This window comes from Chaetodon auriga, chromosome 17, assembly GCF_051107435.1.
Source record: "Chaetodon auriga isolate fChaAug3 chromosome 17, fChaAug3.hap1, whole genome shotgun sequence".
In the NCBI taxonomy this organism is placed as follows: domain Eukaryota; kingdom Metazoa; phylum Chordata; class Actinopteri; order Chaetodontiformes; family Chaetodontidae; genus Chaetodon; species Chaetodon auriga.
The window spans coordinates 19332960-19358187 of record NC_135090.1 but is presented as its reverse complement, the minus strand read 5'-3'; the positions used below and the strand labels follow the sequence as shown (position 1 = coordinate 19358187).

Genomic DNA, 25228 nt, shown 5'->3' with positions numbered 1-25228 from the left:
AAGGCCTTTAGGTAGATTACAGCTCTTGTTTGGTGACAGTCTGACGTCTGAGACAAGTTTGATTCAGCAGTCTGTGCTCTCTGGTCATTTAGCTTGATTTAGATTCTCAAAGTCCCCCTTTAGTAAACCCTGTAGTTGTTACTAGACATTTATTCCTAATTAGACACACAGGACTGCCTTATTACAGGGCCACAGTACAGACTGTATTAACAGTGGACAGAGCTGGCCGGAGGTTTAAGTGCCTGGAACCTGTATTCTTTCTCATGGCCAGCAGGGGGCGACTGATTGCATGTAAGCTTATGAGAAAATGGCCTTTCTGAGGTAATACATCATCTGATGTATAACCTCAGTAAACAGTTTGCTAATGACTTTGTGGTGTTTGTGAGTGCTTTTTAGATTGTCTGCATGTAAAACACATAGAAGGAAGTTTGGTTTTATTCCAGAAACTATTAGAAGTGGGACAGTTACAGTAGAAATGGTCAGTTTATGTTTCAAACATGTCATAGTTTCATTTTTGAATTGTCTGTCTTCTTGCAGTTTGCATGCTTGCCTGTTGATTATAAACTGTAAAAAACTGTAAAACGCCCTTGAGGGAGAGGACAAAGTCAGGTGATCATCATCTGTGGGTTTCATGTGATATGTAGTCATTCGATAGTCGTGGTCTCTAAACCACCCCAAATCCCCCCGTATCACAGAGGACATGACCTCACTGTCCTCAGTTGTAGCTACAGCTCTGCTTCATACATTATCTGAGAGTAAAACATTCTGCCCAGAGCCTGAAATGAGATTATCTGATTGTTTAAAGTCTGGTAAATTATTTCAAGCTTCGCCTGATCTGCTCTGTTTGTGCTGTTGTTAGTATTGTACAGACATGTTCATGCAGCAAAACAGACTCTGTCAGGATTAATCCTGCGATATGGTTGAAATGGGATTATTCAAAGAGATCAAATTATGATAAATGGGAGACTTCCAAAAGATAATGCAGCCTTTTCTTATTTATAGCTTCAACAGAGCAGTGATGCTGAATTCTTCACTTGGCTCTGCTTTTGTTTTTACACAAACTTCCTTTAAAGTCTGACGCAGAAACGAGAGAGCAGCTAAAACAGCCCATGTTTTTATCCAAACACAGATTCAGATTGTCGGTTTTGGATCCTCATCAGTATGCAAACCACGTCAGCTGGGCGAGTGGTCGGCATCGCTGCAGGCAAACAAAGCTGAAATTCATCCCGGACGTCTGCTGATGGTGCAGGCCACAACAGACGGCCAAGGAGAAGTCTGCTGCTCCTCTATGGCCTGTATTGTTGTATTGGCAATGCAGTCTGAGTCATCCACCACGAGCATCCTCCTCGTGGACACTCCAGAGCTGCCAACACCCACCAGCAACGGCTGTCCACTGGGTTATAAAAGCCCTCCTACAGAGAAACACTCTGTGGTGGCTAAAAAGCAGTTTTCTATTCAGTTGATATATAGCATGTGGATGGTTTCATTCTTGGAAAAATGGCACTAAATGAAACTTAAAAACACAAAAACTGTTGTAAAAAAAACCCAAAAAAAACCAACTCTATATGTTATAAGTAAATGTCCTCTGAATGACAGCCTTTACTTTAGCATTAAGTTGTAATGTGTCAAACTTTCATGTCATCAGTCTACATGGGAAAATTAGATTTTTTAATCGTGTGATCATAATACAAGTAGTTTCCGTTAATATCTTGTTTTGGACCATGTGCTAAAGGTGAAAATTTTAGTTTTTCCATTGTCTGTCACTGTGAAACTTTCAGCATGAGAAAGTGAGTCAGACTAATTTGACTAATTTGAATAAACTTAAATTGTGAATCCGCTGTGATTTGTTTTGGATACATTTACTGTATTAATAATTTTTTTTTAATATTCTCTTTCAGCCCAATTCTTGTGTTTCCATTCAACTCATATTCAGCTATTGCCATATTCCATGTATTCCCCAACCCACTTAATTTCTTCCACTATTCTTCATTGTCTAATCTTAAATTAGTAAATCAATTTTAGTGATCGAGTATTTTGTCTTGTCCCTTTTGATTCCTCTTTTGTTTCTCCTCTTGTACAGCACTGAGCGTCAGTGCTTACGTAGCCTGTGAGCAAAGCGTAACTCCTGCTTTGAAAAGTGCCATAAATGGTGCTTGGGTGTTTCTGTATTCATATTTCATCTCTTTATGTCATTTTCTTAACCTCTTATTATTGTAATTTCACATTTATTTATCGTCACTACCACAGATATACAGGGACTGTCACCTAAAGAGTACATTTTTAAGAGAAAACGTTAAATTCAGTTGAAATACTCTGCCGCCATCTTTGGTATTTTACTGCCCCCTGCTGGGAGACCCCGTGCATTGTTAAATACGCCAACCGCCGTTAAGGCCAAAGAATAAGAACCTGTGCATAAACGGAAATTGCGTCACATCCGGACACAGAGAGCGGTTGTTCACACTGGGTGAAAAACGAAGTTGAATGTACGTGTAAATAATCCGCTTCCATCTACTTTAAGAGATTAAATGTTTATAGTTTCTGACCTCGTTAGGTGTTATTAGAGATGACGAGTTGTACAAAAGTAGCTGTTTTGTTGAGGGTGTTCTGTTTATAACTGGTTAAAACGGTGAAATGCGGGCGCTGTTCCCCCATTAGCTAACATGTTAGAGAGTTTTTAACAGCCTTTATATCTTCTGTGTTGTTTACAGACTGAATATCCGTGTGCAGCGTCCAGCATCAAGATGGAAAGGTAAGACTGCCTTTTCCTTTTTCAACGTTTTGTAAAATTGCAGAATTTTAACTCTCAGCCCGTGTCTGTGTGTTGGACTGGGTTGTGAAAAGCTCTGCATGTTGTTCACTCGGGAAACGACATGCTAACACGTTCACCATGAACTCCAGAAAGGCTTTCTTCAGTGTGAAAACCTTAGCTGTGCAGACCTTTCCAGCGAGGCTCAGCCTGCTGTGGCTCTGGTCTTTCCTGTAGTGTCTGCTAGAGAGATGTGAGGCTGTTTGAGGCCCTGCTGTGACTCTTCATGGCAGGGTTATAGGTAAACCTCCGACAAAAGTACCAATTTATCGTTCTATTAATACTGAGAATTGAACGAATTCTGGGTACTATTTTCTAATGTTGTGTACAACCTGAAGTAGATTTGTTGAACAAAATTTCCTGTAAAGCTCAGACTCTGATCCCTTCATGGCACCTTTAGGTGAATTTTACAGAAATGTCCAGTACTTAGTGTAAAGTGGTCTTTTACAGGACTGCGGAGATGAAGCCGGGCCCTGCCGTCCTCAGACCCCCTGACTGACATCTGCTGCTCAAGTGTGACTTTGTGAAATAAAAGGTTAGTTTTGCATCGTCATGTGACGTATTTGTGATACTACAGCATTGTCTTGGAGCAATGTGTCCTTGACTCACAGCGAACTCATTAGAGCTGCAAAATGGTAATAAAACCGTATCCCAGGTCTTTCTTAACGAGACGTCGCGTTATTGAACATTCGACCTGTAAGACGAGTGCAGACCTTTCCAGCGAGACACAGCCTGCTGTGGCTCTGGTCTTTCCTGTAGTGTCTGCTAGAGAGATGTGAGGCTGTTTGAGGCCCTGCTGTGACTCTTCATGGCAGGGTTATAGGTAAACCTCCGACATTGTATAACAAGACGAACTGCTTGTTACACCGCTCCAGTGTCATTTGTTAGATTATTGACTGAAGTCTCTTCTTTTGCTTTACAGGAGTGGAAAACTCAGCACTTTAAGAGGCATTTAGCTGCTGATGAGATCAGAAGTCTGTTGGGGAAAAGGTACACTTTACTGACAACATCAGTCAACCCTGGATCGTTAGAAACCAGTTTAATTTCAGCTGTGATAAACTGAACGTCTCATATTTAAACTTTTTTTTCTGGTTTGTCTTTTCATTCTCTTAATTTGCTCAAATGGTGCTGTCAGAATTCACCCAGTACCTCTTTGTATAGTCCAGCTCACTCAAGTTATTTGGTGATTTTTGACTCCTTCTGTGAAGATAAATGTACAAAAAGTGTTACAGAAGTGAAACATCTGTGAACTGCTGTGTTTCTATTCTTTCTCAGGCTTCATCTGCCTCACAGAGAGAGTTTGCCAGTAATTATTTGGATCAATGCTGTGGCTCCTCGTTGAAACCAGAGTACAGTGCAAACGTCAGGGTTTGATGCAGGTGAGGATACAGTATTCCTCTAACTCAGTCTGATGGTTATTCAAGTTTTGCAATAAGGTTAAAATATCTTCTTGTTCTGCAGATTTCATCTGAGAGCTGGAGAATTGGATCATCTGCGGAGGGAAAATAAGTCAAATTTGGACATCGAACCTTGAGATAATTCCCAGTTTTGGCTGATATGCAAACTTGTGCATCTGCAAAAACAGCCTGATTCTGTTATCGTCAAGAGGAGGAATATCTGTGTCCAGTATTTTAATAACAGTAAGATTTATCTTAATGGTAAAACCATTTGTACAAAGGATTGACAAGAAACTCTTAAAATAAACATCATCCTGAACACATTTGCTGTGGTTGTAACTTGATTTGCAGTCAGAAAAACTATTTTGAGTTTATAGAAACATAAATTTACACAGTAATGCCCCTGGATACTGATGGAACAAGAAATATATTCAGGCTACAGCTGGTTTTCTATTTATGACAGACTGGTGATCACTGTGCTTTTCTGCAGCAGGTTGTAGTTGGTGTTATGTGTGCAGTTTTCCACCTCTAAAACAAAGCAGTCCCAGTTGACTTTAGTGGCTTCACCAACAGCATTTTATTTTTTGGAAGCCCAAACTTCCAATCTGATAATGAAAACTGGGCTTGCAGTAAAGATCTTTGCTTAAAAAGACATTTGAAGACAGTTTGAAATATGAGCCAGTGGTGCCTAATATGTTAATTCTGCAACAAAAATGTGTAATACTGTTAAAGATCCACGTGGGGGCAGTATTGCACCTTCTGATGTCTTCATGTAAACCGGAAACTTGACCCGCAGTTTTTCATTCTCCATCTACGACCAATAAAAATTAAAATGTGATTTCATAGATGTCTTTACTGCAGTCCAACAGACATCTACCTCACACCCAAGAATAAACATTTCTGTGGATTAAAGGGAAATTACAGCAAATCCAAATGCAACCATCTGATCAGTAAACAAACCTTTAACTGGCTCCGGTTAACATCCCTCATCCAAAAGCCCACGAAGGTAGAACTATGGATTTTTCCTTACTGGAAAAAAAATGTCAAGAGGTATTTGTGTCATGTTATTTTGCTTCATTTAATTGTATTTCATTGTGGGACGTATAAGGTGTAAATCAGGAGCGGAAATGGCGTCATTATTTCCGGCATCAAAATATAAACAAGTCGCCAAGCGTCCAGCAGAGAATTAGAAAGTAAATCAGTCAGATTTCAGTGTGTGGACTCGGTTTGCTTTGGTTCCGGGTTGTTCCCTGCAAACGGAAACATTCGACTCTGGAGTTCACTCGGTGGTGAAAAGTTCGTGGGATTTTTCCAACCAAACCAACCAAAGTTGTTGTTTTTTTTCTTTTCTAAGAGTGTGATTCTTGTCTCTGCTGCTTTTATCCAACACAAACCACACGGGCCTTTATTTTAATAGAAACCACATGATCTGCCAAACATCCACAATTTACCTGAGACAATTTGACTTTCACTTTCGATGAGACGTCTTTGAACGCAGCCCAGGTAACCTTCACCTAACAAACTCAAACTGGACAGTTTGGAGTGTTACAGGTGTGTGTTTCCCTTTGCTGCGACAGCGTCTCCAGCACCGACGTGAGGATGGAGAAACAGGGACGCATGGTGGAGGTTTTGGGGGTGCCAGATGTTTTACCAGCTGACAGGACCGCTGATAAACTCCAGATTTATTTCCTCTCAGCCAAACACGGAGGAGGGGAGGTGCTGAAGGTGCTGTACCCCTGTTATCAGCCCGGACAGGCTTTCGTCATGTTTGAGGAGCCAGAGAGTGAGTTTCAACACAGTTTCAACACGCATCTTAAATTTGTTTCTTTGCAGTGCATAATATTTCATAGTCTGTGGTCTTTGTCGCCCTCTAGTGACCGTCAGTAGAAGTTGCAGTATGTTCTCCAGCTGTGCAGTTTCCCTCCAGTGACCTTTAATTCTAAAATATGTCCACTGTAGAGATGATTCACAATGATACACTTTGTTACATCATTCTCTACGAATCAAAGTTTTACATCCCTGGTTGAGGTTCGTCAATCGCTGAATCATTTAATAAGTGGAGTTTTGTATTTGTGTCCACAGTTGCTGCTCGAGTCTTGAGGAAGAGCTCACATGTGTTGGAGGTGAATCGTCAGCAGTATCATTTAACAGTGAAAGCAGCTGACCATGCCGGGGTGAATGAACATTTATAGTTTTCTGTCTTGTGTGAGGTCAGATTAAATACGTCCCTCTTCAAAGCTCTTTGTGAGTCATTCTGTTGCTGTTTTTCTCTTCTTCTCAGATGGATTTCCCAGTGGAGGCAACGGTACATTTGAACATTTTCCCCAATGAGACACAGGTGAGAGAAATCCTCAGGTCACATGGCTTTGCGTTGACAGATCTGAGCGGAGATCAAGTGCGTGTCAAGGGGTCATTTTTGAATCTTAGAGCAGTAAAGGCGTCTTTGGAACCACTTCTTAACTCGCAAACCAAAACGGACATCAGGGCGTCCTCGTCCTCACCGGCCCCAAAGGTTTCCTCTGGGACCATTTCTGAATACTACACTGGAAACAGCTCTGATGGCAGCAGAAGCCGGTTAGCATCCCAAAACAAGCCTCCACCTGCTTCTCCATCTTCACCCGCCTCCTCCTCATCTCGGGTGTCCAGCTCTTTCAACGACCGTCCAACCTCTGCAGAGAACAGCGCTGCTTTTTCTCCAAGACCAGCCCAGCATGTCTCTGTCAAGGCAGAAAAAGAGTCCTTTGTCGTTGATGCAGATGTGTTTGAGTACGCAGAGCGGCTCAGGAAAAAAGACGTTGACGACATTCTGGACAACCACAGAGTTCAAGTGGAGGTGCATCCAGCTGGCGAGAGCTGCACCGTCACCCTACATGGGAAGAGCGCAAGGACAGCTGGCGGTAAACTCCAGAGCCTCCTGAACAAGCTCAACATGTCTCTTCGCACACAGGAAGTTTCTCTGAAGGACCTAAACGATGAAGGCAAAGCTCTTTTAAAGAGAATTCAGAAAAACAGAGACATTTATAACTCAGTGCTCGTATGTTTGAGGAATGACAGTCTTCACCTCATTGGACCTTCTGGTGAGAGCTACAAGTTAAAGCAGAGGCTGCTGGGGAGGCCGGTCGACCGGACAGGATGGACAGGACGGACAGGACAGACATTGGACAAAAACGCCAGGACGAGGAGCAGCTCTGTGCCACCAGTCAATCCAAAGAGCACAGGAAGAGACAGTGGTGCCGCCGCTAATCCAGCTGCTGCCGGAGCTGCAGGTTACTCTGCTTCAAAGTACCAGGATGAGAAACAGGAAGCTGTTGAGCCTCCTTCAGGACTCATCAGGAGAAGAACTCACTCTGCGTCCCGCCAAAGAAAACAAGTAGAAAGGGATAACGGCAACATGCAAGACACAGAAAACAAACATCTGCCTCCTACATCACCCAAGAAAGGCCTGACACAATTACTAAAGTTTGATACAAACAATGTGAACACAACACTGAAATTTCTGAGGAAATGAGCAGTGACTTTATGTTCCTGAAGGCAGACGGCAGCACAAAAATGTTTGTTTTTCATCTTTTTTGACCATGTAATGGGTTTTAATTCCTGCTGTTATTTTCCTTATTGATTGGTTACGTGGTGTTGTGTTGTAGAGCCTGATGGGAATAACAGTTATTTGCTTTTTTGTCTGAGAATTAGATCATCATTCATATGTCAGTACAGTAAATGTCCAGCTAAAGTGAGCAGCTGGTTAGCGATGATTGAAGACTGGAAACAGGGACACATTTAGCCGCCTCTGTCCAAAGGTAACCAGCTCTGCCCACTAACACCTCTAAAACTCACTATTTAACACATTATATCTATTTAAAAGGTGTGGTTTAACAATATTCTGTAGAAGCTAAAATTAGCCAACAATATTAGCCATGTAAATATATGGGTTTGGTTCTGTTGTTTAGTGTTGACTCTCTTTAATAATTGCTAGTTGCTTGCACTGTAAATGTTGATGATTTTTAAATTATTCTACATTTGACTGGATAAGAGCGTCAGCAAGCCTGATTTATGTAAATGAAAAACAGGAGAATCAATATATATATTGATATATCAATATATATATATATAATATGGAAATTAATGACAAAAAATGGGGTGATTTGAAGGATCTTTGAGTGTTAATTAAATGTGATAATGAGATTTATGCCTTTTTCATCTCCATGTGTTTGTGCTCTGGGGCGATTCTGTTGATCTCGTTAACTGTAACACCTGAATGCAGCATTTAGATGGAGGCAGTTGCACATGTGAGAAGACGCATGAGCAGGAAGTGAAATGGTCTCTGACAGGCAACTGAACTCGTGCAGAGAGAGGAAGTTTGGCTGATGAGGATCTAACAGACAAGTGCAGTTTCAGGAAGGGCAGCTGGATGTTTGACTGGACCCTGTAGTTATTGTACAGCATGAAACAAACTGTAGATTAAGCTCCAAAAAAAAAAAAAAAAAAAAAAGACCAGGCTATCAAGAAACAGATAAATGCTCAACGGTAGGTAGGTGTTATATTTTTGTCAGTCTGATGGTAAAGTCCCTTTAGTCATAATTTTCCAATCAATGTTTGAATCAAGACTGAATTAATAGACTGTTCAAACAGGGCTGCACTGGTGGCTGTAAGTGTGACTCAGAGGCCTTTCTGTGAACAGTAACAACTCAAACACAAATCAGTCTGATGAGAAATGTCTCCTCTGCACAGCTTTCTGTCGTGGTTTCCCCTCTTTTGTTTCTACCCTGGTATCTGAAAAACCTAACATGACATCTGATGGACAGGAAGTTCTGGGGATGTCTGACAATAAATTATTGATGACAAGATAAATTGTCATGATGACAAGATAATTTTTTTAACCAAAACATGGAAGCTTAAAGGTCAGTCGGAGGGTTAATCGCTTAAAGTAAACTTTAAAATTTTGCCCAAATTACAAAAAACATCTAACTGTTGGATTGACGAAACAATCCCAAATCAAAGTCCAGCTACGAACTTTTTCTGGAGCAGGTATGTCTGGGAGAAGGTCTTCATCACTGGATTGAGTTTGGACAAAGCTGGAAAGTGGACCGTGAGTTTGGATTGTTGTGCGGCAATGAAAACCTTAATTTACTGTTTTGTTTGAAGTTGAGTGTGAGTTCAGCACACCTAGGCTGTGATAGCTTGGATAGTGATATGAGACACTGTAATTTGATTTGCTGTGTATTGGACAACAAATGAGACGAGAATTAGCTAGCTGGTGTGCTACTTTCTAACTGTATGTTCAGTCTATTGGGAAACATTAATTAGGCAGGACTATAAAAGTTTGAGTCACCCCTAGAGGCTGTACTATGTGTAGCTTGGAAATATGGGGGACTGATTCAGATGAATTTACTGTTTATTAGGCCACAAATGAGAAAAGAATTAGCTAGCTTGTATGCTATTTCCTAGCGTGATTGGAGTGTAGATAAGAATTAGCTAGCTAGCATAGCTAATGGGAATACAGACAGGAATGAGCTAGCTAGCATGCTATTTCTTAACTGTAGCCTATGGTCAGTGCTTTTCTGACGTTGAGCAGTCGGAAATGTTAATTTTGAGGGACTGTGAATTGACAGTTTGAGCTTAGAGGTTGTATGTGTAGCAGAAAAATAGCGGTATTTGATGAATTTACTGTTTATCATGCAATAAATGAGACAAGAATTAGCTAGCTAGCATTAACACAACAGCAGCTAAAGGGATGTGTGAATGCAGCTGTCGTGGCTTTTGTCATATGGAAGTGGTTCTATCTCAAAACCTGGACAATAAAACCAAATGTGCCTGCATGGCTAAATAAGTACGACTTGATGTAAGAGAGAAAATATTTTTCTGTAATTTGTAATGGAAAGAGTGACATAAACCAGTAGGAGTACTGTCCAGCATTAGTGAGGCTTGCATCCTGAAAGTACCTTTTTGTATTTAAATTTAAACCTTTTCATGCAAAGAAGCTGCTTATCCTTATCACAGACTCTATTCATGAAACAGACAATGCAGGCGTGGATTTTGCTCATCATGGAAAAAAAACCCATCTGAGTCATGACCTGAGCTGTGTCACACGGCCTGAAAGAGAAACACACGCTGCTGAAACATGTTGGAGCTGACGATGAGGGAGAAAAACTCATCACCTCAGGTCATCTTCATCTTCACACAATGCTGAGGGGTGTAGAAATTGAAAGTGGAAGTCATCACTTTGCTGACTTGAATCACTTTGTTCAGTCAAAGATTCATGCACAAGGCTTCATCCATGGGACTGAATGAGCTTGATGGTTTTAACATGTTTGTTTTTTCAGTCCCTTGATAGTTCAACGTCTATAAAAGATTGGGCAAATTAGATGCATGTGACAGAAAATGTTTAGCGGGTTGTTTTTGGCCTGGAGCAGCAAAGACAACACTGGAAACATGGGGGAATTTTCCTCTTTGTTATTTATTGTTTTGATTGCTCTTCCTATGGCCCTAAGCTAAAGGCTAAAGACTGAAGACAGCAGTTGGCCTTTGAGGATCTTACTGGAAGTAATTGTAAACCTGTAAATAGTACTGGAAAATAGGTCGAAAGTTGAAATAACAGTAGGTTTTCCCTTTTTTTCCAATTCTCCCAGTAAAACAATGTAGTAAACAACACACAGATTACACAAAAGTAAATAGAGAAAACACAACAGTTAGCCTGCCAGAATCAGCTGTCTTATTGTATTAGCAAAACATTAGCCTTGTAAGCTAATAGCTGTGATCAACAATACAAAACATTTTGAAAGATTACGTACCGATAAGGCTTCAACATTATTGGGAGAAAATAAAGGAGGCCTGTCAATATTTACTTGGCCACAGATGTGACAAAATGGTGGATGTATAAATGTTGGTTAGCTGCTGTTTCTATGGAACTGTACCAGTAGCGGTTGCTATGGTAACAAAATGTTCAACTGAAACCAACTGCTGGTGGTTGAATGTACAACAAAGCCGAGCTACATCAGGGGTTTCCAGTGTTTTAACTTGTGAACCCTTAATATGAGGTAATGTCTTTATCTACCTTTTTCTTATCTCCTGCCCCGTTTATTGCCTCGTGACTCAGGGAACCAAAATGAGCGTCAATGAAGTGGAAGTGGAAAAAAGAGATAAAAAACTGCCTTGAAAAATTCCTGAAAAAGGTCCCCGATGTCAAGAAAAAGTTAAAACGCTGTCAAAGAAGATTTAGAAATCAACCGTCTCTGCATTAGTCAGTATTCCCGTACTCTCTCTGAACTTCGTCACACACACCTACACACTTATATTTGTCTTACATGACAAACAGCACAGTTAAACCTTTTGGCTTAGAGTTTCTCAAGTTGCAGCTTGGCTCTACTGCGAGATGGGAAGCATTGGTTGAGAGCAAACCCTGAGGGACGCGATATGCTGCCAGTGCCAAGTTAAGAAAGGAAATGCCACGATCCTTCCCAGGAGATAAAGGCCATATTCTACCCTCAAATTTGCAAGGTTAAGTGCTCTCATCTGGCAGTGTGACAGATGTGGGTTCCTGTTTCTGGGAAGAAAAGATACACGAAACGCAAAAAAACAAGGGTGAAAGGCGAGGACGTGAAGCCTCGTAGCGAGAGTCATGCTCTGTTTAGTGACAGTTTTGAAATTTGGAGGCAGGAAGACAGAGATGGAGGAGGATGCAGAAGTGGTATGAGCTTTTAAAGATAGCCTCCTGCTATTTATATAGATCTGCATGAGGGCATGGGCTGACTGACAGGATGACGTGCTGTAGCTTGTAGACCACAGCTCTCTGTGACTTGACAAAGCACACCCTAGAATTCACCAAAGAGCTCGCCACGCCCACAGCAGGCTGTCTACACACTACCGGGCCCCTGAAATCGACCATACTTCTCTTTCTTCTTCCTTTCGCTGCTTTCTGTTCCTCTGCGTCTTGTCCGCCTTTTGTTTTTAGTGGGTTTGGTGAATACAGACAGGGATGGCGGAGCTGGAGGGCCTGGAGTTTGGGAAGTCAGACTTTGTGCTCCTGGATGAGGTGACGATGGAGCAGTTTATGGAGAATCTGAAGCTGAGGTAAGGCCTGTTAGAAGGGAGGAAGGGAGGGCAAGAGGGTGGAAGCAGCCGGGTGTCAGAGATGCAAAGGATAACTCTTCGTACTTACCCGATATATGAAGGAAAACTACATGTTTCTTCAAGTCTTTCCTCAGTTTGCTACAAAATATATTGAAATGAATGAGTGTAAAATAAGATTCATGTTGTTGTCTCTTCCATTCACACACTTATAAACTGTTTCAATATACTACAAAATCCTCACTGGCACTATCTTAACAACTTCTCTCAAGTTAGAGGCTAATAGAGGCTGTAAAGATGGATGAAATGAGCGTGACTCGCTTCTACCTTGCCGCGTTCAGATATGAACTTGTGGTTAATTTGATCATCACCACACTACATGCCGGCTGTCATGCGCTATAAGCAGCACATGGCCTGTTACCAATAAAACAGCTTGTTTCGCCAAACATGTCTAACTTAACCTGTAAATGTAAGTTACAATTATTTAATTTCTTGTCTTGTGACCTCTGTGCTCTTTAGATGAGTGATGGTCTGGGATTTTTCCCCTGTCCAGACAGTGTTTCTGTTTCGATCATTGTCTCACTTCCTCAGTGTCTTTGGTAGGGGCATCATGTCCCAAGTTCAGACTGTGAGAAATCACACAGTTTTCAGTCATCCAAGGATCAGCAGAGGCACCAAAATGTCAAACAATATCAAATGAGCTGTAGATTTAGAGAAAACAACTCACATGTTCTCAGTTGACGTGAGCACAGCAGATGGATCTAAATGAACATTTTCACATAGTTTCCCTGGCTTAGTGTCTGTCTGTCATCATTGGTTGGCAAATAATGTATGTCGTGTTTCATCACACAGCTTGATCAGACTTGTCTGGTGGCGAAGCACAAGCAGGCTGTAGAGTTTGTGCTGATATGTGCCTGCTTTATTGATTTGCTGAAGTTTTTCACATCTATTTTTGAGTTCAGGTGTTTGCACTTCCAGACTTGTGCAGCTGCATTTCTGTTTTGCATTTGCACCATTTGCACTTTTGTCTGTGACTTGTTAGTATTATGCTGGGAATCACCCCTAGGGCTGTGTGATATGACCAAAATCTCTTATCAATATAACAGTACATAGCACGATACAGCACATTTTCTGTAAATTCAATGAATAGTTTACATAAAATGACCACATGGAAAAGCCTATTTCTTACATTTTGAATCAGATATTCAACAATTAAAAGGTATTTCCTCATATTTGATCATTTTTCTCCTATTATTTAGAACCATTGTGCAAATCTGTGCAAATTTCCTTCCCGCATCTGTACCATGCAGAAGAACGCACCGCCAAATCATCGCCTAACATGAAACTATAGTTGTTTTTATATAGTTACAGATATTTTTGTATCACACAGCCCTAATCACTCCTGCTAGATCAGTATTTTCCTCCCATGTTGGGTCTCTGTCCCCAGGATCTCTGAAAGTAGTGACCAGAAGGTTTATGGACAGAGAGGCTGGTTTGTATCTTAAACTGTAAAATCACAAGAGATGAAAACTTGACTGATAAACCAAATGTTGTTTTTGTTAACCAAAGATTCATTTACTGACACCTTTAAGATAAAGTTCACCACAGGATTTGTGCTCTTTGAGTTCCTTCTACCTCATGTCTGATATAGTCTCACATGGTCTCAGCCTCCTGTTACTTGATTGGTCAGTGTATTACCAGGAAGGAGACTGGCCTGACTTCTCTATTTTTTGGCACCGAACCCAATTTTGAGTCAGAGGAAACCTAAAATTTACTGTGCCAGTGCCAGAGCAATAATATATTATCCATGTGTATGTATAAATATATATATTGCCTCCCTTATTGTAATTGGTCAACTACGTACCCATGGAAAATTGGAATGAGTTTACAGTTGTTATTGACATTTCCATTGGTGGATGAAGTTTTTAATATTCCTTTGCGTTAAAAACTCAAAATGATATAAAAATGATGTTTAAGTACTTAGTAGTTATGATAAATCGTTCATCCAGACCCATTGCTACTGATAACCTCCTCTGAACACAAACATTAGCTGACAAGAACCATGTGAATGATCCAGTAAACAACAGACCAACTGTGTCCCATAAATTCAGGAATAAGAATCTCGTGTGTCTTAGCTGCATTTGGAGGAACCTTTGAAATCATTATGATGTACATATTACCCAACCTACTTGCGACACTGACTGTCTAGAAAACTCTATGTGCAACAAAGAAGTATTTCATTTAGCTCCATTAACCCCGGTGACACGTCAGTTTTACCCATCCCAGCTAAAGAAACCTATACGAGGTTACACAAGCCTGTGACGCCCTTTGAACCACAAGTTTCATTTCCTGATTTCAGTGTACACACACTTGTGTCACTTCCTGTCAGCTACATATGACATAAAGGTGCATGATCTTCTATGGAACTTTTGGTTTAGGGTTTTTTCATGGGTGGGGTGACAATGTCATGGCAAAATGTGGCTGAACCAGGGCCAGTTCTATGTTTTCTCTAAGTCAGGGGCCACAAAGGGGAAATACTTTGCACACCAGGGCCTGCTATTATGCAGGGATCTGAGGGGATGTAAGAATATATAAGTATAGGACAATTCATTCTGCTTTCTGGTGACTCTTTATGCATGTAAATAATCACAGAATCTACCTAAGAGCAAAAGGCCAACACAAAATTCAGGTGCCAGACAACAGTGTGATTTATTAGGGAGGACAAGGAGTACTAGTCCCCTCAGTCCTTAAGAGTACTTCATCCACATGCTGAGACATTTGCTGGCCAGATGAGCTTATACCGAACACTAGGTGACATGCTTAGCTGTGCATGCTAGTGCTAGCAAGCTAACACTGATGAGCTATGAAGTGATCTGAAGCAAAGAGGGGCACTGGAGGGGGCAATCAGGTTTTAGCTGAGGCCAGTGCCCCGTGCCATTGGCTAAACAGCTCTTTGCCCCCTGAAATGAATGAACAAAGAAATTGTTTACATTCGTAATATCCTATGTTAAGGCTACACATATAGATCTAGTATATCTACATGTTTACAGATATAACTAATACCTCTATGTGTGTTTGAAGCATGTCATCAGTACGTCTGAATTTCTTTCATTTGGACAGGTTTGAGAAAGGCCGCATCTACACCTACATTGGAGAAGTAGTCGTCTCTGTTAACCCATACAGGCAGATGGACATCTACGGCAAAGACACCATTGATGCGTACCGGGGCCGGGAGCTCTATGAAAACCCTCCTCATCTGTATGCAGTGTCTGATGCTGCCTATAAGGCCATGAAGAGACGGGCCAAAGATACCTGCATCGTCATATCAGGTTTATCTCTTTCACACTCTGCAGCAGCCTAAACCTCATGAGCCACAGTCCTACAAAGTGTGAACTCACTGCTGTGTGCATCCTGGGGCCGTCGATTCTCTTCTTTGTTGAATGATTCTACACGGCTTTGTGTTTGCTATGAAATAACGGTGTTTACCAGGACCTGGAAACAAAACTGCTGCTGGAGATGGATCCTTACCTCTGTTAACTGGACTGTGTGTGGCACCAGAAGAATAGTTGTTGTTACCAAAATCAAGAGTTTATCTCCTGTACTGTAGCTATTTATCACATCTTTCTGGGCTCTGGTGTACAGTCAGACTCCGCTCAGCAGCCATCATTTTAGGGGCTGCAGCTGACATTTAATTGCAATGTCAATTAACAGATGTTCTCCATTAGTGCATAGTTTGGTCTTATCAAGGAAAAATACATTGGGCCTGAGGTGAAGTCTTAAAATGTTTGTAATGTAAAATTATTATTATTATTATTATTATTATTATTATTATTATTATTATTATTATTATTGGTGTTTTAATCCATTTTATTTTTTGAATTATTTTTAATTGTCTGGTTTTATTTGCCACACTGCAGCCCTGAAATGTTTTTTTTATTGTGGTGGAATCACGTAAAGCACTTAACTTTGTTTAGAAAAGTGCTGTATAAATAAAGTTATCATCAATATTCAAAACTCAGCATTGGCTTTAGCTGGGTGAACCTCATCATACTCCGCAGGGTTTAGCTTGGCGTTACAATGCCAACATTCAGCGGTTGCAGTTAGCATGATAGCGTACTCAACGTTTAACATGCTAGCATTAGCCTGACGTCAACGTTTGCGCTAGCGGAGGCTAATCTGTTATTTCTTAACTGAAGTAACTGATAAGTGGATTCGTCTTCCCGGAGGCATGAATGTCCGTAATTTACCGAACAACCTAGCTACCTAGATGTCAACATATTTTACTCTTCACCAAAGTTTAAAACCCACAGCAACTTCGCTAAAGTCTGGCCGTAACGTTTTTATTAGCCGCAGTAGCTAACGCTATGTTAGCCAAGCGAACCGTGATGGAGACTTCTCTCAGGTACTCTCCTCCGTACAGGCACCTGTCTTAATGCTAAGGTTGCTATTTGACTGTTTGGCCAGTTTGGGCATTTGTTGTTTTTGTCACATTACCTTGATTAGTGTTTGGATGAGTGGGCCAGTACTTACAAATAATCATTAAAAAAATCACACTAACTTTACTGCTAACATTAATCATTAACAGGTGAAAGCAAAGCAGACCCTGAAATAATTTGAATCAGTTATTGGTTTGTATGATGTAAATACTGCTTCACCGTGCAACAGATACAATTTAGGGACAAATACTACATATTATTACATAAAAATCCAGTCTTCATCTTGGTCAAGTCACATCAGTGGCCTGTGATGCTGCTTGTAAATCCACTAACACTAAAGCAACACTAACATTAATATTTGCATGTCTGCTTTATCATTTATTATGAATTGTTAACAGAAAATCTGTCGTATGTTAAATGGATCTAGGCACTCAAGGCTCAAATACCACCTTTATTCAAGAAATAAAGTCTGGAGTCTGTTCGTCAGTGTTGTGATCTCTCTCTGTGTTTCATATTTCAGGTGAAAGTGGGGCAGGAAAAACAGAAGCAAGTAAATACATCATGCAGTACATTGCAGCCATCACAAACCCAAGCCAGAGGGCGGAGGTTGAGAGGTGAGTGGTGCTGAGGCTGACAGAAGGCATTACAACACCGAATCAGATGGGTTTGATTCTCAAATCCAACACAAAAATACAACTGCATCATGAGAATATGATGTTAGATTGTAGATCGTCTCACTTTCTTCTCCTCCAACTTTATTTCCACCTCCCTGATGGCTGTGTCTAAAATGTTTCTTCGATGGTCACCATGATGCGATAAATCAAGTGTGAAGAATGTGCTGCTCAAATCCAACTGCGTGCTGGAGGCCTTTGGGAACGCCAAGACAAATCGCAACGACAACTCCAGCCGCTTCGGCAAGTACATGGACATCAACTTCAACTTCAATGGCGATCCCACCGGAGGACACATCAACAACTACCTGCTGGAGAAGGTGAGGAGGGGGTGGGGAAGGATGATGGAGGGGCGCTGACTGCAGACAGGAGACCTACCACAAAAACATAGGAGTTATATGCTCTGTTTAGACGTAGTGAGACTTCTTTAGGAAAGTACAGAAAAGTTCTTCTCATTTAGTTTTTAAATTACATCTTCTCTCCTGCACATGAATGTTTCATGAGGTGATGACAGAGAGGTGTGAGGGAACATCCATGAATAGATGTGTCTGTGCTGCTGTGTGTTAATGAATGGCTCACCTGGGGCTACTTGATGCTGCTGTATTTATCCGCTCCGTTAAACAACCGTCTGGCACTCAGAGCCGGTGAGAGTGATGGTGCCATGATTCATTTTCGGAGGGCAGAATTAACCACACTTCTTCTAAGCCGTCATGTCTCTCATCAGCAGTGAAAGAGGTGCCGCCGTACTCACACAATTGGCAATCAGTTTTGTTTGAGTGTTTGTCTTGAAGAAAAAAACTTTTGTACTTAGTTGGAAAAACAGCTGGTTGGGATTTTATCGCTTGGATTTTTCATTATTTCTGCAGAAAACCGGGTGGTCCATCCTTGACCTCATGGTGTTACTTTTTGGCATTTTGCGTGCAGCTCTAGTGGAGATCTGATGCATCTCACACCAGCACTACATGTAAGGTTTTGGTGTCAATCCCTCAAAATCAGAGAGCACAGACCTTTTTAGATGTGTGATTCCTCACCAGAGCTCAGCAGCCATCCAGGGAAAAATCTATCTTTGACACATGAAAGTGACACGTGACACGTTGCTCTTCGGCTCAGAGGGTTACTTTTCTTTTGGACTAGAAAACTTGCTTTGACCTCTTTACAGCTCTGTCATCTGTCTTTTGTTCCCTCAGAAAGTCACACATCTAATTGCTGTCCACTCTGAGAAATGCTGCTAACTGCTTTTACTTAGCTCAATATAAATTCGTCCCGTTTCAGTTAGTAAAGGATTTGATCTGCCGTCACAACCCAGTGAAGTCTGTGCAAAGCTAACGTGCAGTTTTTTGGGGTTGTTGAAAGCAATGTTTAGAAAGACTAAAGTTAGAAACAGACAACACAGGTTGATCAACAGGTCAACAAAAGTAACTCCTGGAACACATTTGTTATCACAGAATAACAGTGAAATAATGTCTGAAGATGGATTTTTGGTTCACTGACATTATCTCTTTTCATGTTGAAGTCCAGGGTGGTCCAGCAGCAGGAAGGGGAGAGGAACTTCCACTCATTTTATCAGGTAATCTCCAGTCCAGTGGTTCCTAAACACTGATCTTATCGCATTGGACCTGGATGTGCCTCATATTTGATATGTGCTTAACAGATACTGCGTGGAGGCTCAGATGAGATGCTGGCAGCGTTACATCTGCAGAATAATCCAGCTGCTTATATATATACAAGAGAAGGAGCTGCAACCGCTGTGAGTGTGTCACCTTTTTGATAAAGTGTTCAGACAAACTGAGCTATTTGAATAAAAATAAAAAAATCCAGATTTTTGCAGTTTGTCTGCATTTGAGAAAAATAACATAATGAAATCATGAACTTCAGCTCACTGTTTTTTTTGGACTGATCAATTGGCAAAACCTTGTCTTATACGAAATCCTTGTTTTCAGACCTCCAACAATGATCGATCGAGCCACAAAGCGGTGCTGAGTGCTCTGGAGGTGATCGGCTTCTCAGGAGAGGAGATTAACTCCATTTATCAGATCCTGGCCTCCATTCTTCTGTTGGTAAGTTATATCATGGATTAATAGACATAGGCAAAGTTTCTTGAGGTGAGATCCTGCTCTATAATGAACTGTAATGGTCTGTTTTTCAGGGTAATATGCAGTTTGAGAGTGACGGTGAGAGCGTTCAGATCCTGGGACTGGACGCCGTCAGCCACATCTCTGAGCTGACAGACACAGATCCAGACAGCGTCAGTAAGACCCTTCTGTACCGCACTGTGGCCACCGGGGGCGGCGAGGTCATCGAGAAGGGACACACGGAGCAGGAGGCCTGCTTTGGACGGGACGCTTTCGCCAAGGTGCTGCTTACTTGCTCCGTGTGTTTATTTAGTGCACTCACACAGCCCACTTTGACAAAGCAGGATGATTAATGTTTTTACAGCTTCCAGAGGATAAGAGAATGATGTTAACATCATCACTCTTAACACGCTTTTCTTTTATCTAGTTTTCACACTTGTCAAAGTGTGTTTATCTCTGGCTCTGTTAAACACATCCTCTCTTATTTCCTCTCTGTAGGCTCTGTATGAGAGACTTTTTGGCTGGATCGTAGGCCGCATCAACAGTGTCATTGAAGTTAAAGACTATAACCCAATGCTTCATGGGAAAAACACAGTCATCGGCGTGCTGGATATCTATGGCTTTGAGATCTTTGACAACAACAGGTTGGCGTCACAGTGTTGTGAAGTCCACTGGATTACGTTATTTGAATGGAATGAAATGAGTCATTGTCTGATGTTGCTCAAGTGCGTGTTCCTCTTTTGTCGGCCAGCTTTGAACAATTCTGCATCAACTACTGCAACGAGAAGCTGCAGCAGCTCTTCATCGAGCTGATCCTCAGACAGGAACAAGGCGAATACCAGAGAGAGGGCATCACCTGGCAGCATGTGAGAAACACACACAAACAGTGACACACAGGCAGTATGCCAGAGGTGTCATACCACGCTGACAAACACACACATCTGCAGATCAGTTGATACTCAGCTGTTCTACATTCAAAATAGACGTTCAGCAGTTATGCAGGAAATATGGATGGATGTCTCTCTGTTGCCTTACAGACTTGCGGATGAGACATTTTTCTCAAAAATTACAATATATGAGCACATTTTTGTCTTCTGCTAAGGTTAAAGTTTCCTATGAAAGTTATTCGCAGGAGATACATTTGATGCGTGTGAAACGCACAAAGGCAAGTTTGCAAATCAGTAAGCATGCACTTCAACAGAACCACACACACCAAAAAGCCACACAAAAGCTCAAACATGCAGCAACGTGATTCCTAAACGTCTCTGTATTTCCCTCAAATTTAACAGTCATACTGTTTATACACAGATTGATTACTTCAACAACCAGATCATTGTGGATCTCGTGGAGCAGCCGCACAAAGGCATCATCTCTATTTTGGATGAAGCTTGCCTCACCGTTGGTAAAGTCACCGACACGGTCTGCCTGGAGAGCATGGACACCAAACTGGCCCAGCACCCCCACTACACCTCCCGCAAGGTGAGAACAGGTGGCAGCATCATCCACCAGGCTTCATCTCTCCTTCTCACGTGATTGTTGTTCCCAAAGAATGAACATTTCATCTGTAAATTGTATGAAGAGGAAGTTCACCAGTTGTATTGGATCTTCAGAAGATGTTTGTTTCAAACTCTCCCACCCACATTATTAGGCTGCTGCTCAGCGAGAAAAATTAAAATGGTGTTAAAATGTAAAAAGGGATCTCTGTGGTTGTAGCTACACTTAGTTGGTAGGAAGTGGTTATTTGTTGACACATCCTCAGATTTCACCTTGAAAAACATGAATGAGGAAATCCTACCCAAACTGGAGCTGCTAACATTTGCTTTTGCATGATATATTCGCCAAAGTGAAAGATGTGAAGCGCTTCAATACAAGCTTAAAATCTCAAGCATGAGGTGTTTTGTGCTTGTAATTGTTGGCAGATCAAGAAACGTAGCTGGTGAAGCAATTTCCTGAGAAAGTGTTTGTGAGTTATCATGAATTCAGATGCCTCAAAATGAATTAAGTTTTAACTGCTGGGACTCAACAGCTGGAAGCAGAAAGGTGGTGTTTAGGGGTTACCTCTTGAACATTGTGAAGTTGTTAAACGATGTCTGGTTCTGGTTGGCAGTGACCAACAATTCAATGAAAAATGAGATTATACAGTAAAAAATATGTGAAATTTAAGCGTTTCCTCTCAAAAAATGTCCATGGTTTGGTTTATTTTTTTATTTAAAATGAGGCTCACTCCATACTTCAGTGTAGCTTCACTTACCATAATACAGGTGCAGTTTTGCATTGCAGTCAGTAGAGAGCAGAGTTTCTCCAATGTTTCGCCTTTAGACATGTTGTAAACATCATAAGATGCTTTTCAAACACCAGACTGCAGCCGTCATTCCCTCCTCTTTAAACTGACTGCACTGTAAATGTTTCCTATATACATTCAATGAGAAAAACTGATTTTTTTGACTGTTTGCTCTGCACTCACAGTGTCTCCCCTTCATTTCCAGCTCAGCCCCACAGACAAAACCATGGACTTTCAGAAACACTTTCGTATTCGCCACTATGCCGGAGACGTCACGTGAGTCGCTCACACATTTACACACTTTGCTGCAGTCAGTGTAAGCCATACGTTCAAACTATAATACTGACCGTGTGTGTTGCTGGTATACAAAGGGAAAATGTAGTTGCTCAATGTTGTCATTTACCCCAACAACGCAAACGTGCATGTAAATTGTAAGATAAGCATACACTGTACATCTCTTCGATGTGAAAACACGTGATGAAACTCCTCACCTGCCTACATAAAGTGCATTCGCTCACCTGCGCAGCCAGACGTGCAGACACAGACACGCACAACCCACGTGCTGATGTGGAGACAGGGAGAGGACAGGCATGAAGTTTTACAGAATCAGTGGTCATCCGTGCATGTTTTTGAAACCCTAGAACAGAATATATGAGATTAATTTCATAACAAATCACCCTTCCACGCTATAAAACTGATATATGCATATTAGATATTTTTAACTCCTATTCTGAAAGTACAGTACTTTCATATTTTGTTGTTTTCATGTTTTTATTAGTGGTGGTTTGGTTCACGATTCACAGACCAGAGATCAAACTGTTTGTTCAGATTCCTTCTCCATCACTGCTCCACTTCCTTAATGTGTTCACTGGATTTAAACGTCACAGTGGCCAGATGAGGCCCCTGGCCAGCAGTCACCCATCGTGCCTTTGGTTCCAGAAGATCCCCACCGCTCACGTGTACTGCCCTCAATCTAGCGAGAGGACGGACATTAATATGTCAAGGGAACACGAAAGGAGGTGCGGGGGGGGGGGGGGGGGGGGGATGCAGCAAGCTGATGAGACAATTTTGGCTCTGCGAGATGGAGCAACAGTAATCAAGGAGAAGTGGAGTAGAGGTTCTTTGACTCGGGGAAATCCAGGCTAACACGATGTCGAACACACACCGAAACACACAGCAATTTCATCCATCTCTGAGGCGCAAGATAGCTCTCACACACAATTACAGCACCGTTTTTCTGCCTGGCTACTACTCAAGTAAAATACAGAGGTGTTACTAGGAAAGTGTTACAGTATCAAAGGTGAAAATGTCCTTTGTGAGGGTTGTGTTATTATTATATTATTATTATTGCTACTGCATTAATGTATAAACAGTATTTTGCTGTTGTACGTCGTTAAATAGGGCTTTCATTTCGTTCGTTAGTTTCGATAAATTAATCGTTTGGTTTGTGTAACGCAAGCAGTGCTCTTAACAGTTCCCCAAAACACCTTCAAATGTCTTGTTTTGTCCTCCAAACAAATGATTGTTGCTTACTTTGTGACATATATTTAATATTATACAGAATTACATATGTTTCTGAAGTTTTGTGGAGCTTTAAGTGCACCACTTGAGTAAAGACTCTTAGTCCCATTCCCCCACCTCCAGCAGTAACATGACAGGCTGGATAAGAGCATGTGTGAGAGAGCTGCAGTGGTGATGGCAGATGGCTGTCCCCGTCCCTGCGTGTCCCCGTCACCCTGCCTCAGCGCGGCTCAGGACCGCGTCGGGGTCGCTCCGGCCGAGCTGTCACCCCTCGTCTATTGCTCCCTGGTGGCGCTGGCCCCCCATCGTCCCCGTCACATCCCACCTCATCTGAGTCTATCCTGACTCCGGCTAAATATACCCTCGTCCTCGTCACCCGCCGGCCCTCCCCCTCCCCCGCCGCTCTCACCGAACCACCGCTATGACAAGCTTTGACCTACTTCGCTCCCTCCTCCTCCAGCTCCTCCTCCTCCTCGTTCCTCATCCTGTTTCCTCCTTTTCTCCTCCTCCTTCCATACTGCACCTCTCACCTGGCTCACTTTGCCATCCACATCCTAATTCCCTGCAGTATTTCAGCCTGCACATGCAGCACTTTGAGCAGCCATAAGATACATCATATTCCCTTACTGCACAACTTTATATTGCAAGAAACGTCCCATCTTTGCCGCCCGGCTCTCTCGTTGCGTGCTCCCTCTACCCTTGTACAACACAGCCCTCTCCTTGCACCAGCCTTGACCTTCATACTTAAATATACTTTCCTCTAAATCACTCTCTCGCCTCTGGAGAGCCTTTATCTCAGCACGTCCTCTCCTGTCTGTCCTGTCCCAGCACTGTCCCGTCCTTGTGGATGACTGTTGTGGCTTGTTATTGTGCCTTCTGACTGCTCTCTCTTCTCCTTTCACACTCTGTCTCTCTCCGGCGAGCTTCCCGGGATCCGGTCAGGTGGTTTTCGGCACCCATGAGCCGAGGGGACACATCTGTCATAGCCAGCCTCTGCTTCTTTGCCTCCAGATGTGACAGCCTAGGACACAGTGACAAACAGGGCCACGCAGGCGACATGTGACATGCTGTGTTTGTGTGTGTGTGTGTGTGTTAGAGAGGGAAGGATGAGAATAATGTGTGTGTGGAAGACGGTGTGAGTTACTGCAGTGATGGAAAGTAACTAAGTACATTTACTGAAGTACTGTATGCTGCTGTGTATTTCTAGTCTGCTACATTCCAGAGGGAGATAATGTACTTTTTTTACTCCACTACATCAGTGTATGTATATTTAAGTTGATATTTTCCGAACCCGTCAGCCTTTGAGTTGTTTACAGTTGCACCACAGAGTGATCTTCCCCTCTAAACATCTCACATGGTTTCATTTAAATAACTGTTGAGCCAGGAGAGAAATTGATCTTCACCCTGTTCGGGGCTGGAGCCCAAGTTTGGGAACCACTGGATTAAACTACCTAACTGTATATCAAGTAGTTAAAGGTTTCTCTGCTACAACAGTAAAACGCTGCGCACACATTTTTTGCATCAGTATTAACAGTCTCATAATGTAATACGCAATAATACATCACTCACAGTGGCCATTTTTCTGCTGAGCACTTTTTGTTTTGGCATTTTAAGTACATTTGGCTGATAATACGTCAGTGCAATGTCGGACTTTTGAATGCATTTTTTTAAGCCAAGCATCCACACTGTGCAAGTTACTGCTACAATGTGAGGGTGAAAGGAGAGGGAGAGGTTTATCTAAGGCAACGCTTACACTACAGCAGGCTCTTACCCCGGGGCTGGAGGGCTTATGTAACTGTGCCTTACAGTGCGCCCGTGACCTCCCTCTGATGCCTCCCGAAACCGACTGAGCGGTTCAAAAAAAGGCAGACAGATTATTTTGCAGACAGTTCAGTGTTTTTGTCCAAAACGTGAGCCGTGGTGGGAATTCGACCATGTTCCTCATTTGTAAATCGTCTAAGCGGCACGACTGTTGTTCTGATC

At 42.0% G+C, this 25228-nt stretch overlaps 2 protein-coding genes, 1 long non-coding RNA gene and 2 other non-coding genes across 7 annotated transcripts in view; all 5 read left to right on the top strand.

The window, feature by feature from the left end:
- Window positions 1-2427: 2427 nt before the first annotated feature.
- On the top strand, window positions 2428-4524 carry LOC143335517 (uncharacterized). Its single transcript, XR_013078423.1, has 6 exons — window positions 2428-2483; window positions 2709-2749; window positions 3257-3341; window positions 3729-3796; window positions 4082-4185; window positions 4268-4524. It is a non-coding gene; the product is annotated as an uncharacterized LOC143335517 (long non-coding RNA).
- LOC143335815 (small nucleolar RNA SNORA9) lies at window positions 2930-3064 on the top strand. Its single transcript, XR_013078463.1, has one exon. It is a non-coding gene; the product is annotated as a small nucleolar RNA SNORA9 (small nucleolar RNA).
- On the top strand, window positions 3512-3646 carry LOC143335816 (small nucleolar RNA SNORA9). Its single transcript, XR_013078464.1, has one exon. It is a non-coding gene; the product is annotated as a small nucleolar RNA SNORA9 (small nucleolar RNA).
- An 854-nt stretch (window positions 4525-5378) lies between the features above and the next one.
- On the top strand, window positions 5379-8283 carry rbm43 (RNA binding motif protein 43). 2 transcript variants are annotated; one of them, XM_076755064.1, is made up of 3 exons: window positions 5379-5986; window positions 6286-6377; window positions 6485-8283. In XM_076755064.1, exons 1-3 carry the CDS (start codon window positions 5803-5805, stop codon window positions 7709-7711), a joined length of 1503 nt encoding a protein of 500 aa, XP_076611179.1. In that variant the 5' UTR covers window positions 5379-5802; the 3' UTR covers window positions 7712-8283. The 2 variants fall into 2 exon arrangements, with proteins under 2 accessions (XP_076611179.1, XP_076611180.1); XM_076755065.1 differs by lacking the exon at window positions 6286-6377 and having other exon boundaries at window positions 5851-5986.
- Window positions 8284-12083: 3800 nt separating this feature from the next.
- Window positions 12084-25228, top strand: part of myo1g (myosin IG) — a 37259-nt gene continuing 24114 nt past the window's right edge. For both annotated transcript variants that reach the window (XM_076754797.1, XM_076754796.1), the window contains exons 1-12: window positions 12084-12267; window positions 15385-15593; window positions 17221-17314; window positions 17526-17691; window positions 18885-18938; window positions 19023-19118; window positions 19312-19428; window positions 19518-19724; window positions 19942-20087; window positions 20195-20309; window positions 20752-20922; window positions 21930-22000. In XM_076754797.1, coding sequence (XP_076610912.1) covers window positions 12173-12267; window positions 15385-15593; window positions 17221-17314; window positions 17526-17691; window positions 18885-18938; window positions 19023-19118; window positions 19312-19428; window positions 19518-19724; window positions 19942-20087; window positions 20195-20309; window positions 20752-20922; window positions 21930-22000 — 1541 coding nt within the window. In that variant the 5' untranslated portion in view covers window positions 12084-12172. The remainder of the gene's footprint in view (window positions 12268-15384; window positions 15594-17220; window positions 17315-17525; window positions 17692-18884; window positions 18939-19022; window positions 19119-19311; window positions 19429-19517; window positions 19725-19941; window positions 20088-20194; window positions 20310-20751; window positions 20923-21929; window positions 22001-25228) is intronic.